At 40.6% G+C, this 17333-nt stretch overlaps 1 protein-coding gene across 2 annotated transcripts in view; it reads left to right on the forward strand.

The window, feature by feature from the left end:
• The window catches only part of GRHL1 (grainyhead like transcription factor 1), a 73504-nt gene that overhangs the window by 35090 nt on the left and 21081 nt on the right, over window positions 1-17333 (forward strand). For both annotated transcript variants that reach the window (XM_089498298.1, XM_089498299.1), the window contains exon 8: window positions 1666-1760. In XM_089498298.1, the coding sequence (XP_089354424.1) occupies window positions 1666-1760 (95 nt within the window). The remainder of the gene's footprint in view (window positions 1-1665; window positions 1761-17333) is intronic.

Here is a 17333-nt window from a genome sequence, read left to right on the forward strand (position 1 = left end):
GTTCAGTGCTGTAGAATTCTGGGAACTAATTTCTTGTAGCTCCAGAGCTCTTTAACAGAGAAGGCTAAATATCTCACAAAACTACAATTCCCAGACTTCCTTAGCATCGAGCCAGGGCAGTTAAAGTGGTCTCAAAGTGAATTATTTCTGCAGTCTGTTTTGGCCCTTGGTCACCATTCCTGTGACTAGTAGTTTGCTTTTTAACTGGTTCTTGAATTGTTCAGACAGAAGTCAGATATTGCAGCCTCAGATTTGAGCTGCCTTTAAGGCTGCTAAAATCCTTTGGGGGATGTTGTGTGTGGATCTGTAAAACTTTGAACAGTCACACTTTCAGCTTTGTTCGTTTCCTCCAGAGATGATCAATGCAAATTCCTGATAATGTTCCTCTATTTTTAGTGTCATCTCCCCAAGAAAGCATGCCCATTCCTTAAGCATGAGACGTCACGGCTTTATCCCCCACCCATAGTTCATGGCCTCTGCATAGGAGCCACCCTTAGCCATTAATCACAAATATGTATAGATTAGTTGAGGTTATTCTGTGTGTTGAGAAAAGATACTCTGTGTGCAGGTAAAGCTGCTATTGCTTATTTTTGAAGATATCTGAAGGGAAGCCCATGCTGCAAAAAGAGGTTCTAGACCTGAAATGAGTCTCTGGCATAAGTCAAGCTCCAAATACTGCTTTGGTAGAAAAATGAAATACTACAGATATATCAATTTGCCTGAGGCCAAGCTGTGTTTTGGCTAGCTTCCAGGTTCCTTTACGGTGAAGGCTGGGTTGCACTCCCAGTCCTTTCATTCTGTGAATAAAAGTGAGGATTAATCACTTGGCACTTCAAGGCAGACAAGGTTGCAAATCATCCTTTATTACTGAAGGAGTCTTTATGAAGGACTCGTAAAGAGTCATCATAAAGAGTTATAGTGGGTGACATTTCCCAAACAAAATCCCAGGGCAAGGCAAAAGGAACAGGTACCCTCTCAGTCTATCAATCTTTCTCTCTTCTCTCTCTCTCATTATCAACCTTTGAGAACTTTTCCTTTCCCTTCCTAGTTTTTACATTTTTTAAAGAAAAAAATCACTTACTAAACAGCTTCCCACAGGAACATTTAGTTCCTTTTAACATTCTACAAAATAATGTGAAGTAAGATACCAAGTGGTTTTTTACTTCTTTGAGATTATCATAAGGGGACGGGAGGGAAGCAGATCGCCCTCTTGTCCTTATCCAGTCGGAGACCTCAGTCGTGTGAAAAACATTCATACATGTCACACTGATCCTGTCGTTATCCTGTCAGTGAAGTGGAATTACATTAACAGATTCTTCCATTATTACAAAATGAAGGACAATGATGGGATAATTCCATCTCACTAATGGGACAATGACAGGATCAGTGTGATGTCATATAAAAGTCTTTCATGCCATCGCAGTCACTAGTGTTTCAAAATGTCCAGATCAGTGTGATGACATATGAAAGTCCTTCCCGCAACTGTGGACAAAGATGGGACAAGAATGGGAAAATGACTGGACAAGAACGTCCTTTTCCCCATCTGATAATCTCCCTTGTCTTTGCGTGCGCATATATATATATATATATATATATATATATATGATTGAAAGATTAGCATACTTTAATCAATGTTCTTGCTCTTGTTGTTATTTTTATTAACAGCTGACTATAAGGAAAGCTTCAATACCATCAGTAACATTGAGGAGATAGCCTACAATGCCATCTCCTTCAGTTGGGACATTAATGATGAAGCAAAGGTAAGTGCCAAGGCTTATCTTTCCTTTTGGCGTGTAAGGAAAGAAAGAGTCCTGTTTTTAATAAGACATAATAAGATTAATTTTGCTTTGGTGTTAAGAAATAGCTTCTGGAGACTTGTTCAAGTGTTCTTTGATACAAATAAAGTTTTGAAACTGCTGTAGGATGTTCTGCTACATCTGAGTTATGGAAAAATGATAAGAAAAGCAGCGTCCGTTTTCTGATTACTCCTCTCCACCTCAGTTTCAGAGCTTGAAAAGGTTCCTTTATTTACTACTGCTCTTACAATTCCCCAGTCAGTATGGTCACTGACCACGCTTATTGAGGAGTACTGAGAACTATAGCTCCAAAAACATAGCTTTTCAAGCTCTGCCTAAATGTAGCTTGACATAAAAGTGTGTGGTGATGAGAAGGAGGAGGAAACTGGCCAGTCCTTTCAGTTCTGTTCCACTTGAGAAGACTATCTGGCAGTTTGTCAGGATCTCACGCTGCTCAGCCTATTCAGATACACACTTTTCAGCCTACTAACTTTAAACAGAGGTGTGTTTGCAGGCTGGAACTTGTAGCCCTCTGCAAACAGCCCATCTCCTCCATCAAAGTGTCCCTGCATGTCACACATATTTAATTCTGTCACTTTGATTCTCTATTTACAATGCGGATGTCTCCAAAGAATATAATGTTTCTGAGAAGTTTCTACCAGTAGTCAGAAATTTTATTTATTTATTTATTTATTTATTTATTTATTTATTTGCACCTTTTTGCCCAGAATCCACTAGCCATGCTGGTTTTGGGGTTTGGGGGACCTGAAGTCCAACCAAAAAAAAAATCATTTCCAAGCTCTGATATTTCTTCAAATGACAGGTTGAGTTTGTATTGATATTTGAAGCTTTCATGTATGATGATCTAGGTGATGGATGGTAAGCCTTTTTGAAGAGTGAAATAAACTGATTGTAGGGCTATTGCACATGAAAGTTGTTTTCCAAAGCTTCTGGACCATCATCTTAACTAGGGCCCAATTGGTGCCATGCCCCATGTCCTGTCACAACCCAGTTAAGTTTGAGTCCTGGTTAAGGAAAGAGGACAGTGGTTGGAAGAGCTGACGTTGGTGTAGCTTGGTCTGATGTTATGCCTCATTACGTTTACACTGAAATGTAATGCAGTCATACCTCAGTTGTTAGGAGAAAGGAATTAAGTAAAAGTAATTTGTTATTTGCTACTATTTACTTCTAAGCTCTTCTGTAGGTATACATACTCTGCCCCTTTGTACAAGCTCTTTCCAGCATGAATCAGCAGCTGGTGTCCAGAGTGTGCTTTCTTTAGCAACACTTATGATTCTGCTGTTGTCAAACTAGGGATCCTTTCACACTACACAATTATAGCACTGTGATACCACTTTAACTACTATGGCTTTCTCCTGTGGAATCCTGGGATTTGTAGTTCAGGAAAGCACATTAAGAATTCTCAGCCAGAGAGTTCCTCTAGTACCTGGCTAAACAATAAACCCCAGGATTCCACAGGATATAGCCATGGCAGTTAAAGTGGAATCAATGTGAAAGAACCTCTGGGTTAGTGGGATCCTTATTTCTGTCAGAGTTGAACAATTCTAGTCATGTTTACTCAAAAGTAAATCCCACTGAATGCAATAGGAGTATTGTAAAGATTAGAATTGTACCTCTCAATTTCTGCAGATTGTTACATTACATGATCAGAATGATTAAATGTGTAGCTCACAGCTGAAACTTCTGCTTGGCCATGAATCCTCCAGTTGTCCTCAGTTAAGCCAGTTTTCCTCAGCCTCATTTCACCCTGCCCTGCCCCTGTGCCCACATTTACAAGATAAAAATAAAGTTACTGCATATCCTCTGGAATTTCACAGTTAAAAACTAGGACACATGTGTCCAAGCAACATCATAGTGTGGTCAAGAAGGCAAGGGCTATTAATGAGGAAAAGCACACAAACTAGGATGGGGCTGCAGCAGTTTGCTTTTGCTTGAGCCTATTGGGAAGGGCAAGACTCTGCACACAAATATACCCATCCTGTGCTCCCTGCTTAATTGAGTGCAAACGACTTTTGCACTTTGAATTCAGCTTGTAGTAATGGTAGTAAGCTGAGGACAAAGGAGGAAAGTGGAAGGATGAGAGACAAAGGGACATTTAAAAGCAGCTGAAAAACAGGAGGACTAATTGGAGCTGTCACTGCCAAACTGGCACAGTTGGAAAGTATGATACTGTCTATCTTCTAGAGCTCTTTATAAGGATTACTGTGATAATGTAGGCATATGTAGAACTCTTAGCTCAGGAGTCGTGGTTTTGTTTTGGCCCTGGGGGCCCCTTTCTAATATGGAAGGGTTTTCAGAAGAGGGTGTATTTAAGCAGTGGGTAGGGCTAAGGGAGGCCAGATTTAATTCTTTGCTGTTTGGACACTTTCCCACCAACCCTTCAAAGCAGAATTCTGTGCATGTTTTTCCAACAGTGTGCTCCAGTGCAACACTTTCACAAGCTGCAAATCAGAGCTCATGTCCTCAGAACTCAGGTCTTGGTTTTTAAATAACCTCTTATGTCTGATTGATCTTGGTGATCTGAGATAAACATGAAAAGAAGTTTGGACCACAGAGTAGAGTTTCCCCATCCCTGGCTTAGAGCACATAAACATTATAAGAAAAGCCCTTTGGGATAAAACCTTAAGACTGTCTAGTCCAGTGTTCTGTTCCCACCATTCCCATAACTGGCTCACTAGATGCCTCTGGGAAGTCCCCAAGCCAGGACCTCGGTATAGTAGCACCCAACTCATGTTCAGAGAGATAGTAACTAAAGCATATACTACTAGTGGCACTATAAAGCCAAGAGCCGGTGTGGCATAGTGGTTTGAGCACTGAACTATGACTCTGGAGACCTGAGTTTGAGCTTGGCCACAAAACCAGTTGGGTGGACCTTGAACAATTGCATGCTCTCAGCCTCAGGGGAAGGCAGTGACAAACTTCCTCTGAACAAATGTTGCCAGGAAAACTCTATTACAGGGTCGCCTTAGGGTTGCCATAAGTTGGGAACGACTTGAAGGCACACAACAATAACACTATGTAACCATTATAATTAGTCACCATTAATAGTCCTGTCCTCCATGGGTTTTTTTAATCCCCCTTTACCTTTTGTGTCAGTGAAATCTACAGCATAGCTTTGAACTGTGCTTACTCGACTCAAATGTCCCTTCATATCTGTTGGATGACCTGGACTTCTAGTATTAGAAAAAGAGTTCCCCTTTCTCTTTGCTATCAATTTTCTTCACATCATGGATAATTTTATACACCCCTTATCAATAAGAGCATCATGCTATTAAATCGTTGTTACCCTTTTTCTCTCCCTCCCTGAAAGTGTCTGTGGACTCAAGCCAATATTCAACAGCCACACATTGCTGGAAGAGAATAATTTCCACCAGGAATCAGAGAGTAAGGGCTTGGTTTGATCAAGTAGTAGTCACTCTGATGATTGTGGCAAATTTTAGCCCTTGTAGACACACATGACTATCAGTGGGGATAGAGAGTCTCTTGTTCAAATGTGTTTAAGTATCTCTTCTTTAACCCCCACCTCCTTGGTCCACCATCCTGAGCTTTTAACAACAGTGATACAGAAAACCTGAGACATATAGAGCAGTTGTCCTTTCTGTACTTGTATCTGACAGGTGATTTGGGCAATAGTTCAGAAGGGAGGAAATAGAAAGCTTTCATGGTTTGGTTTGGCAATGGACTCTTCAAGGAAGGATTTGAGGGCAGAGGAGGCAGCAATGAGGGGATGGGCAGGAGAATTTGTTCCAAACATTTATTGCTAAATAAATATTCCCTTCTCACCAGGTAAGCTTTGTGTGTTTATCCTCCCAGCTCGAATGGCAGTATGTCAGCACACGATGCCTAAAATGTGTGTGTGAAGTGGCTATTGTATTCATGTGTGTGAAATGGATATTGAATGCCAAAGCTACCTAAGTGAGAATATAATCTATGGTCTTAATGAAAGCTTGGAAAATTTACTTTTTTGGACAAAAGTACCCAGAAACATGCAGGGTGCAGTTGTAGTCCAAAAAGTAAGTTTTCTGAGCTGTAACCTTGTAATGGTATCTTGTTGAAATAAATCTTCAAGCCTGGTTATTTCACTTGCTGGGTGGAATGATGGGAGTTGTAGTTTAACAATCTAAGGTTGGAAAAGGCTTATGTAGATCATAATAAACATGCTCTCCCACCAGATGAAGAAAAAAAACCCTTTAAATTTATTTTTATCTAGTGAAAGGTCCAAATGAATGAGATTTTAAAAAAAAGTTAAAATGACTTCCTATATAATAATAATAAATTTTATTTGTATACCGCTTTTCCAAAGATCAAAGCGGTTTACAGTCGATAAAACCAAGTACAGCACATCTCATAAAAATCCATATTACAAATATACAATATATAACACTAAAAACTACAACACAATCATTCAAAGGGTAAAGCAGAGAATCGATGGCAACAGAATACACAGCTTCATTCTTCGGGGGGGAAGGCTTGACAAAAGAGAAGGGTTTTCAATCTCATATATGTTCTGGATTGCCAAATCACACATTTAATCTTTCTTGCTTTTCTCAGTGAATGTATTTGATGGTGGTTCTTCATCAGATTACTTGTAGACAGAGCATCAATTATTTTCCACTCCTCTGATCTTATCAGGAAGAGACCCAGCCAATTTCAACAATTTTTATTGCATGGTTCATTTGACATGTTGCTTTTTCCCCCTTTTCGGTTCACAAAGGCCTTATGTGGTGCACTGCAGGGAGATGGTGGAGAAAAAAGCTTTTTAAAACACCATCTTAGAATGAAGCGCTTAATAAAGCTTATATTAATGTGAATGTTGATACTGTATTAAATATTGTTATGATATTTAATGCAAGGTTTGGTTGTTAACTGCCCTTGGGTCGATCTCGACCCATGGCTACGCTATGGACGAGACATCAAGACCCTCTGTCCTCCCCTGCTCTGCTTAGTTCCCACAAACCCATACCTGTGACCTCCTTAATAGAGTCCATCCATCTAGCATGCGGCCTTCCTCTCTTTCTACTTTCCTCCACCTTTCCTAGCATTATTGTTTTTTGAAATGAGTCCTCCCTTCTCATGATGTGTCCAAAGTACGACAGCCTCAGTTTGGTCATATTGGCTTCCAGGGAGATTTCTGGCTTGATCTGCTCTAGGACCCATTTGTTTGTCCTTTTGGCTCTCCATGGGATCCTCAACACTCTTCTCCAGCACCACATCCCAAATGAATTGATTTTCTTCCTCTTATTTTTAACTGTCCAGCTCTCACATCCATACATGGCTTGTATGATTCTAACTTTGTGCTCAGTTGCATACCTTTGCATTTTAGAATCTTTTCTAGTTGTTTCATTGCTGCCCTCCCCGTTCTTAATCTTCTTCTGATTTCTGAGCTGCAGTCCCTGTTCCGATCAATGTTTGATCCCAGGTTTGAGAATTCTTTTACTATTTTCTCATTTTCTAGGTTGAAATTGTGTAGATTCCACATGGTCATTATTTTTGTTTTCTTGATGTTCAACAGTAGGCCTGCCTTCACACTTTCTACCTTGATCTTCCTTAATAGTTGTTCCAGGTCTGTGAGGTATTCTGGTAGTCATCTGCATAATGCTGATTGATGATATTCCTTCCTCCTATTTTCATTCCTCCTTCTTCTGTGTCCAAGCCTGCTTTTCTAATAATATGTTCTGCATAGAAGTTGAACAGGTAGGGTGAAAGGATGCAGCCTTGTCTTACCCCTTTGTCAATTGGGAACCATTCTGATTTTCTGTGTTCTGTCCTGACAGTAGCCTCTTGTCCCGAGTACAGAATCCTCATTAGGACTATCAGATGTATTGGCACTCCTATGTCTTTAAGGGCATTCCATAACCTTTCATGATCTGTGCAATCAAAGGCTTTGCTATAGTCCATAAAGCACATGCTGATTTTCTTTTGGAATTCCCTGGTATGCTCCATTAGCCATCCTATGGAGTTTATCAGACAAGGGAAATTGGAAGTATAATCCAATGGCAATCTGAACGCAATCATGGGGTTTAACATTATTGCGTGATAACCCACTACACACAAATTTGGGCAGTGGGAAGTCAGTCTGAGTGCAATCGTGGGGTTTCACGTTACTGCGTGATAGATTACCACACGCAAATTCGGGCAATGGCATGCTATTTTTGGGCAATGGGAAGCCAGTTTGAACACAATTGGCCCCACTTTCTTTTCATTCGAAATTAAGAGAAATTCCTCCCGTGTGATAAAGTCCTATGTCTGCAATGTGGTCTCTAGTGTCTCTTCCTTTCCTGAACCCTTCTTGGACCTCTGGGATTTCTCTCTCCATGTATGGTTGAAGTCTACGTTGCAGAATTATGAGCATAATTTTGCTTGCGTGGGAGATCAGTGCTATGGTCCAAAGTTGCTGCAGTCTTTTGTATCTCCTTTTTTTGTGGGTAGGGATGTATATTGAGCACTTCCAATTTGTTGGCCATCATTTTGTTTTCTTTATCTGTTGACATATATCGGTTAGCACTAGAGTTTACTCTGTCAATGTGGTATTTGATATTGTGAGGTATTTGATATTTAATGCAGGACATATATATTTGCTGTATATTGGTGGCAAATTTCAATCAGGTTACCTTAAATTATTGGGGTGTGAGGATTCATTCAAAGATATTGAATATGTGGGTAGAGGAGCTTGTCCCTCAGAGAGTGGAAAAGTTAACATATTGGACTACAGTTTCCATAATTCCCAGACATCATGGGCATTGGCTATACTGGCAGAAAGATTCTGGCAGCTATAGTCCAATAGTATTTTATCCAGAGGCTGCGAGTATTAATAAAAAAAGATAGGTATGTATCTTTATCCATTGGGTCCTCCAGGAGGTTTAGAATTTTACTTCTTTGAAGTAAAAAAAGAAAAGAAATCCAGCTTCTGACCCAACCTTGCTATAGCCACTGTTTATCGTTATTGTGAATTTTAAGTATGTTTTAATTTTAATTTTTTTAATTCTATTTTAAGGGGGGTGGGTGGGAATGATAGTCTGGGAATGAATATTTTAATGTTATAAGCCGTCCTGATTGTGTTTCGTAGAGGGGTGGGATATAAATTATTATTATTATTATTATTTGTACCGTCTGCCAGCCATTCTCATAGCATTCACCATAGTTTTGCAGTATTCCTATCACCATATAAGTGACATTTCTGAGGGCTGCTATTAACCTGGCACAACACCACCAGTTTGAGAAACCTAATCCACCATTAAAGCTTTCAGCTCCAAGGCCCTATTCCCACACATAATTGCAGGTCCCCAGATTACTGGCATTTGGCATTGCTCTGCTCTAGAGCTCTAAAGCGGTCCTAGAAAGCTAAAGGAATGATGTTCATGGGGCCCTTTCAAGTCTCTACTGTTGGTGGATTCAAAATACTAGGTGCCTGGATAGCACATCATTCAACTTCCTTGCATCTTCTAATGTCCTGAAAACTAAAGGAGGGAAGAGACAGGCATGTATGTGTTTAATACACTGTTCTTTTTGTGCAGTCATGGGGCAAGAAGCCACTTCTTCACCTAAATCTTCCCTCATTCATTCACAGTTATTGAAGTATCTGTATTGTCTACCCATCTGTCCAACAAAAGGGGAGTATATATGCATCAAAAACCCAGTACTATCAAGTGCAGTGGAGGGCAGACACATTCAGATCTAGAATCAAAACCCAAAGAATATCAGTGTCCGAATACCAAACTTTATCCTTAGCTGTGCCATGGGAAGAAACCTCCTTTTCCTCAGCACAGCCCAAATCCTAATAAGTATTGCAAAGCTTTGCTTAAGGCAAGCCAGGTGGAAATAGAAGTCAGGCTGGAGTCTGAATGAAAGATGTTTGCCTTTCCCCCAGTTTGGTTGAAAGGTGTTCTCCTTCCTATTGTTTCCTTTCCAGCATTCTTTGGTTGGCTCATAGTAGAAGAAGCCTGACAGTACAAATGGGTAACTTTCCCCATGGGTCAGGAAGAGGTAAGAATTACTCACTATTGGCTACTGTTGGCTTTCACCTGCCCCTTCCCCTTTATCAATGGTGGCACCTTTTGACCAATCAAGAAGGAAGCAACGGATAAAACATTCCAGCATTTGCTTTGTCCTTGTAGACTGTGTCAAGTTTGCAAAATGTTTGCACAGGGTTTTCACTGTGTACTGTCTCTTCAAGATGTAGGCTCTGTGGAAGAAATGAGAGAGAATGGTTTCCGTTTTGGGAAGGAAGCCAGTTGTAGAAGTTGGGACCTGCTGCATCATCTCCTTAGAGGCCAGGACAAACATGAGCCTGTATGGCTACACAACTAAATAGGGAACAATGGCTCTGTTAAAGTCTTCATATTGCTTTAAAAAGTAAACAGTTGTTGCCCTAGGTTTCACTAGGTTATAGTAAATAACAGTTGAGTTTTAAGGAAACAACTCTGGTATACCCACCACCCTTCCAGGGGATCTTTCACACACACACATTACATAAATACAGTGCTGTTATTCCACTTTAACCATAATGGTAGTGTCTTAGGGAGTCCTGGAATTTGCAGTTTAGGGAGGGATATTTAGTATTCTCTGCTAGAGAGTTTTCATGCCTCATCAAACTACAAACCATAGGATTCCATAGGATACAACCATGGCAGTTAAAATGGAATCATTAAGCTTTAGTTGTGTACTGTAGTGTGGAAGAACTCCAGTATTTATAGGATTCAGTGGAGTCTGTGGGATTGAGAAGATATTCTACTTTCTGAGTTGTTGGGGCTTTGTTTGCTTCTGTTCTTGCTCTCTGTTCAGATATTGCCACCACAAAGAAGCTCATGTTATCTTTGGCAGAAGCTGCCCTTCAGTTCCTTGGGGCTGGAGTATGATGAACAAGATTACACAGGGCACTGTGACACCAGGAACTCCCCTGGCAGTTAGCAGAAGCAGAAGGGAGGAGATGTGTGATTTGTCTGATCATCACAACCTTCTGAAGAAAAGTGATGTAGAATCTATACATACTGGCACTTTGTGCTGGCCTGTGGATGGAGTTACTTGGCGCAGTGTACTTGATAGATCTTGGAAGGATGCAAGCCTGAGTCAAGCTTGAGCCTTGGCTAGTGTTGAACTCGCAACCTTATGGTTTTGAGTGAGTGGCTGCAGTAGAGGCATTTAACCACTGCGCCACCAGGGTAGGGTAATGTGTGGGGAAGGATACTGATCACCTTGCAATACAGTACTGTATAAATGCTATTGTAGTGCTATATACCACTGATTCTTTTGTGTGCACAAGTTTGGGCTTGTTCTTGAAAAAGTCCATGTACTCAAGGGAATACAGTGAAGGTAGTGATGATGCAGATTCCCAAAGAGGACAAAACACAAACAGGCAAACAAGCCAAGCAAAAGCTGCATTCTCTTTGTTCTGGATCAGGCTGTCTTTGTCTGAAGAAGATGTCTCCTATAATGTCTCTCTTTCTCTCACTCACTCTCACACACAGGCCTTTTTGTGTTTGCATGATACAGTATTAATTTGTTAGGTGAATAAGAGAGTAAGTCAATGATTTTTAATTTTCTCAGGCTGTGTCATGGCTAGAAGGATGTCTTCGTAATGAAGCATTCCACCATGCACCTAATTAAAATAAGGCGTTGTCGCCTTCTTTTGTCTGCAACAAGGTAGCAGTTTGGCTAGGATGAAACTAGGAGTCATGTGAATGAGTGAATCAGGCTTGGCATTTGCAAGAAGAGGGAGTGTAGCATTCATACTAGCATTGCACTCTCCAGCTTGTTTACTTGGAAGTAAGTTCTACCACGTTGAATAGGTCTTATTCTAGGTAAATGTGCATTGGATTGCAGCCTTAGCATAGATCTTCCTCTTTTTTCTTGTACCTCGAAAGCCTCATAGGAGAGAAGAAATCCAATACTACTTCTTGGTGTAGTGTTTTCTTCTTATCCCAACCCCATTTAAAGAACTGGAGTGGTGGTTGGTGAGCTCTGTTAGAAGACTGAATCTTACTATATTTTATAATCACCAGGTTATTTGTTTACAGCATTTTTACCCAATTCTCTAGCCAAATAGGCTTACTTAAGATCAATTAAATTTTTTCAAATCTTTATAATCTTTAATATTTCATTAAAATATATATGGAAATATTAAGGCAGCCGTTCTGTTAATCTTGGTAACCCCCACATGCTCTGGGCATTGTGTCTGAAGCCCATGTAAAATCTAGTGAATGTGACAGGGTGATTCTGAGATAAAAGCCTTGCCTGGAGCCAAACCATGTCTACTTTGTAGGCCACTGTACTCCTTGTTCATTCACATAGCTTACCAGATTTTGGAAAAGTTCTTCTTTTGGACTGCAACTCCTCAGATCCCCTAGCCAGCAAAGCCATTTCCAGCACAGAAATTTTCCAAACTCTGCTACATACCTGGAAATAATCTATCTTCCATTTCGTGGCTGGTTATTGCTGCAGCCTGGATTGCCTCAATTATTATCAGATCTTGCATGTGCTGCATTATGAAAGAAGTGGCATGGTACTGTGGAGCATGAATTCTACCAATCTGTTATTTTTTCTGTGCGGTGATACACTATTGGCTGTTCAAGTCGATTGCGGAGGGAGGGCGAGAGTGGTTTGAGTTAATTAAAACTCAAGGAATAATTGTCTTCATCATTCTTATGTGTGGGAAAATGCAAAATGAACACACCCATTGCTAGGTAGCCATGTTTATGCTATGCTTATTTAGCTCTGTGAACTGCTGAGTACATGTATATTTTGTCTGTGCAGTAGGAGCTCTTATTCTTTGATGCGCAGGGCAAACTATTCAGTCCTCCCAGGGGCCCCATTTCCCAGGGGTTGCTTACTTTCTAATTCCCGTTTCTGGTACTCTCCCTATTTGGTATCTCTTTTTGACTCATGGGAGATGTTTGTTAACATTTCCTCACATTGTGTTGCTAGAGTTTTCCTTCTTCTGGATTCCCCTTCTTCAGAGTCTCTGGGTATAAATCTGGAGCTGTGCAGAAATGGCTTCTTGTAATTCTTCAAACTGTCTGACAGCAGGGACATGCGAAGACACTTCACTGAATTTCTTCAGTGGGTGAACAAATCAAACCTTGGAACGTTACTTTTAAAAAGTAACTTCTTGTGTAATTAATTACTACCTCCTCTCTCATCACTTACTGCTGTTAACACTGCCATTTTTAGTATGCACCGTTTTGGATTTGTTTTTTGTTCCAAAGAAGAAGAAAATGACATAAGAAGTGAAAAAGAAAACTCCCCTAGAAATGCCACCAAATCATTATAAGAAAGGGATTTTATTGTCCCTAAATAACTCATCACAGGTAATGTTGCTTGTAACAACACTACTTGTAAGCTCCAGGAGAAATTCTCCCAACATTTTCTTGAAGGTTGGGGTCACTATCAGCAGTGGCAGTAGCAGAACGTCTTTATTTTTTCCCCTAAGAGTTTTTTTGTGGGGTGGGCTGTTGATTCAGCTGTTAGCTGTTGTAGCCTGGTTAGTACAATGTGACCCCCGTATCTGTTATATGTTCCCAGACTTATATGTTCCCACATGTAGATGTTCCCAGACTTACAGTGGAAACACAAAACTGTGTGGATACTAGCGAACCCTATTGAATGAATGACTTCAGGTGGAAATTGACTATAGAGTCATACTGGAGGACATAGAGATTCTTAGAAGGAACAGCATGATGCTATGGTCAACTTCCACTGGAGGTGGATTGCTCTGGAGGACCTAGAAAATGCCTAAAGAAAATGTATTTTTTCAGATTTCAGTAAATCAAACTGCAGGTCCTCATCCCTTGGGCATAGGGATCATACTGTATTTTGCATCATCCACATGCTCTGTGCATGTGTTTGTGTTTGTGTGGGTGTGGGGGAGAATTGTAGCTGCTACAATGATGACAGAGAATAGCTGAAGAAAAGCCGGAAAAGGGTGGTGAAAATGTCTTTTCACAAAGCTTTTCAAATAAATGCCTCCTGATAAGATTTTTTAAATCGCTGTGTGAGTTATACACAGAGGCAGCTCTGAAGGCATTCATGTGCATAAGCACTAAGGCAACTTGTAGATGCTAAGGTACATTAATTTCAGTTAAGTAAATTCTGGAAGATGGTATCTTTAGTAATGAATACCACTGTGCATACACAGAGTGTATGCAGGGAAGTAGCCAGAATTTTGGAAAGGCGGGGTCCGGACCCCACGGACCCCCCCCCCCTTGGCTACATCCCTGGTGTATGCAAAGGTTTTGTATGTGCAGGGCTTTCTCTTCATTCTTTTCATGAAGAACAGTGCCCTTCACGCTCATTACAGTTCTTCCTTTGCTGAGCATTTCTTTATTCATGTTACAGCCACCTTGTGCACAACAAAGTAACTACTACCTCCACACTCTCTATCTTAACAAGCAGAATTGAAGTAGTACATATTTATGTCTGTACTTCAGGAACCCTTGCAAGCAGCCACTGCCTACTTAAAACTTGCATTGAAGAGCTGCATAAAAAAATGCTTTTCAAAAGCAAGCAAACTTGTTCATATAGCCAAGAATGCGGAAGAGACCTCCAAAAGAGAAAGAGATGTCAGAAGAGGAATCTTGTTCTACAGGCTGAAGATGTCCAACAACTTTTGTGGTTATGCGTGTCTTCCTTCTGACATTTCTTGGGTGGAAATGCATTTGCCAAGCCACCTACACTCCCCCCCTTTAAGACACAAATTGAAGACATTTTTAAAAATCTAAAATGAACTCAAACAAAATCACACTTCAGGTGTCAATGATTCAAGCCTTTCCTTTTACATAGACTCAATCCCATATTTTTCTGCTTGGGCCCCTCTGTAAAAACATGTGTGCATCATGTAATTTATGAATGTGGACAATATGTTAATTTTACAGAGAAACACATGCCTAAGTTAATTGAAATTAATACTTTCATTCGGTATTTAGGCAGAATACAAACTTGGTACAGCTACTTCCTGATTATCAGGCCTGAGCACTTCATGAATAACAAGTGTCCTTTATTGCTGTTTTGAAAACCTGTCAACACTATGAAAGGCTAAAATTATTTTGGTGGCTAGGAATGAACTCCTGGATTCCATTAACCCTCCCACCAAATATTGTTTGAGTAGCTTTCTCACAAGGCATGTTAGAAAATTCAGCCAGACAGGCAGAAAAACCTTTCACAAGGCGTTTTCCCGATTCTCATACTAGCAAACGGAAAGCAATATGGTTAATATTTTTAATTAAACACAAAAGCTTCCTTGTCAGCAAAATGACGTTTTTCTAGATTATGAATGCAAGGTGCTTTATTATGATGCAGAGATACTGCCTTACTTCAGGGTAATGAGAACAGCTCCACCCTTTCTGTTGCCAACATGATTGTTCCCAACAGTGGCCAGCCAAAAGCCTTCCAGGAAGCCTACAAGCAGGGCATGAAGACATCTACCCATCTCTTCCTCCCCTCACCTACATTTGTGCTCAGCATCCGGCAGTCAGAGGTATATAGTCTCTGAAAATGGAAGCTGTGTTTAGCTGTTATGACTACTAGCTGCTAAAAGGCTTAGCCTCTATGAATTTGGCTACTTCCCCCCCTTTAAATGTGAGCTTAGCAGGAGCCCTGCTATTAGCCAGAATGAGGCAACCAACTCAGATGGCAGGTGCTGGGAGATAGCAGCAAAGAGAGACTTGTGTGCTGAGTAGTCTGCCCTCCACCATGCCTTCAGGTGGAGTGAAGCATATTGTCCCAACGCTAATATCAAAGAAGTAATCTGTTCAGCTTTTGGTACTGGGAACGGGGTAGGAGCACTGTCTTGTTCTTCACCTCAGACAGCAAATTGTCTTTGGCTAAAAATAGTCTTGAGGCAGCAGCTTCTATTAATTTACTGGATAATAAGATTGCAATAATTTTTGGAATATTTTAATTTCTTTTGTTTGTTGTTTGTTGTTTTTTGTTATTTCTGTTCAAGTTAGCACCCACTCATTCGTTCTGTGAATGGGAAATGAGCATCAGTCATCAACAGTTCTACTCAGGTCTTGCAGATTCAGGGCTATGCCTTTCTTTACTGAAACAATTCATCTGCAGTGTGATCTTCTTTTCCTGTTGTCATCCCAGTGGCATCACTAGGGTTGGTGGATTACCACACTCAGTGTAGTAACTCATAGTGTCACCCCCATGGACTTCCTATTCCTCCCTCTCTTCTCACCTGCCCACAGTGCAGGGCAACAGCTGGCTCTGAACTATGTTACCACATTGGCAGCCAAGGTGCCAGGTAGGGGTAGCATCAAGCTGGTCTTTCTTTTCTTTTTCTGCCCACAAAAGGGGAGGTCTCTTAATGGCAGTTGAATGGGAGGGATGAGCGAAAAGCCTCTGGGCATGAGACCTGCCATTCATTGCCCTTCTGGTCATTTGCTTGGGTTTTTTTTTTTTTTATTTTGCCTCAGTATTGGTTGCAAATGCAGGGAGTCCTTATGAAAATTTCATTTTTATAAACAACTTCGGTGTCACTCCCTCTGATGGTGTCACCCAGTGTGGTGTGCACCCCCTAGTGATGCCACTGTGCCTTCCATTACTTTAGCGAGCTTTATCGTCCTTTCCAATGAGATGTGTTGTCTCATGCTATGTCCAAAGTAAAGTATCCTCAGTTGAATCATCTTGGCTTCTAGTGAGAGTTTGGCCTGAATCATTCTAGAACCTATTTGTTTGTGTTTTTGGTAATCCATGGTCATTATTGTTCAATAATTTCTTTCATTGAACCTGGTGCAAATAAATTTTGCTGGATGATAGTGTCGTTTCTTGATATCTTTCTGACTGTTTAACTGTCAGTCCATCTTTAACGGTTGGTACTAAAGACATCTCTAGCCATTTTGAAGGAAGCATTATTTAGTGACATGTTTGAATTCTTGTAATTAAAAGCTGTGATTAGCAGAATCAGCTACTGAAAAATGTAGCCATATGGGACATTGTAAACTCATTAGATGATAATGTATCTTGTATCATCTCCTTGTAAGAGAAATGCTTCACATGTTGCACAGTTTGTATAAGAATGGGGAGCAACTCATAATTATATTGGATTACAGCTCCTGCCATCCCTGAATGTTTGTCATGCTGACTTGGGCCAATGAGACTTGGACTTCAACATCTGGGGGTCCATAGGTCCCCTACCCCAACTTACATGGAAGACTTACTTTTTCTAAGACGTTACATGAAACCTGCGTATAGGTAGCACTTTTAAGACTAACTGGTTTTTATTTTAGCATGAGCTTTCATGGATATAAACCATCTTCGTCTGATGCCGTTTTAAAGATGCTGCCACATTACTTTTTTTCTCTTCCCTTCCTTCCTTCCTCCTTTTTATGATGCAAGAAACTAACATGGCTACTGCTTTGAAAACTATGTATAGGGTATGCACGCGCCTGTGCCTTCACCTTCATATTGCCTGTTGACCTATGGCGATCCCATTAATTTCCTAGGGTTTTCTTAGGCAAGGAATATTCAGATGTGATTTTGCCAGTTCCTTCCTCTGAAATATCGCTCAGAGCTCCTGAT

The sequence above is a fragment of the Sceloporus occidentalis genome, unplaced genomic scaffold, assembly GCF_023333645.1.
Source record: "Sceloporus occidentalis isolate IW3139 unplaced genomic scaffold, rSceOcc1.0.p SCAF_118, whole genome shotgun sequence".
In the NCBI taxonomy this organism is placed as follows: Eukaryota; Metazoa; Chordata; class Lepidosauria; order Squamata; family Phrynosomatidae; genus Sceloporus; species Sceloporus occidentalis.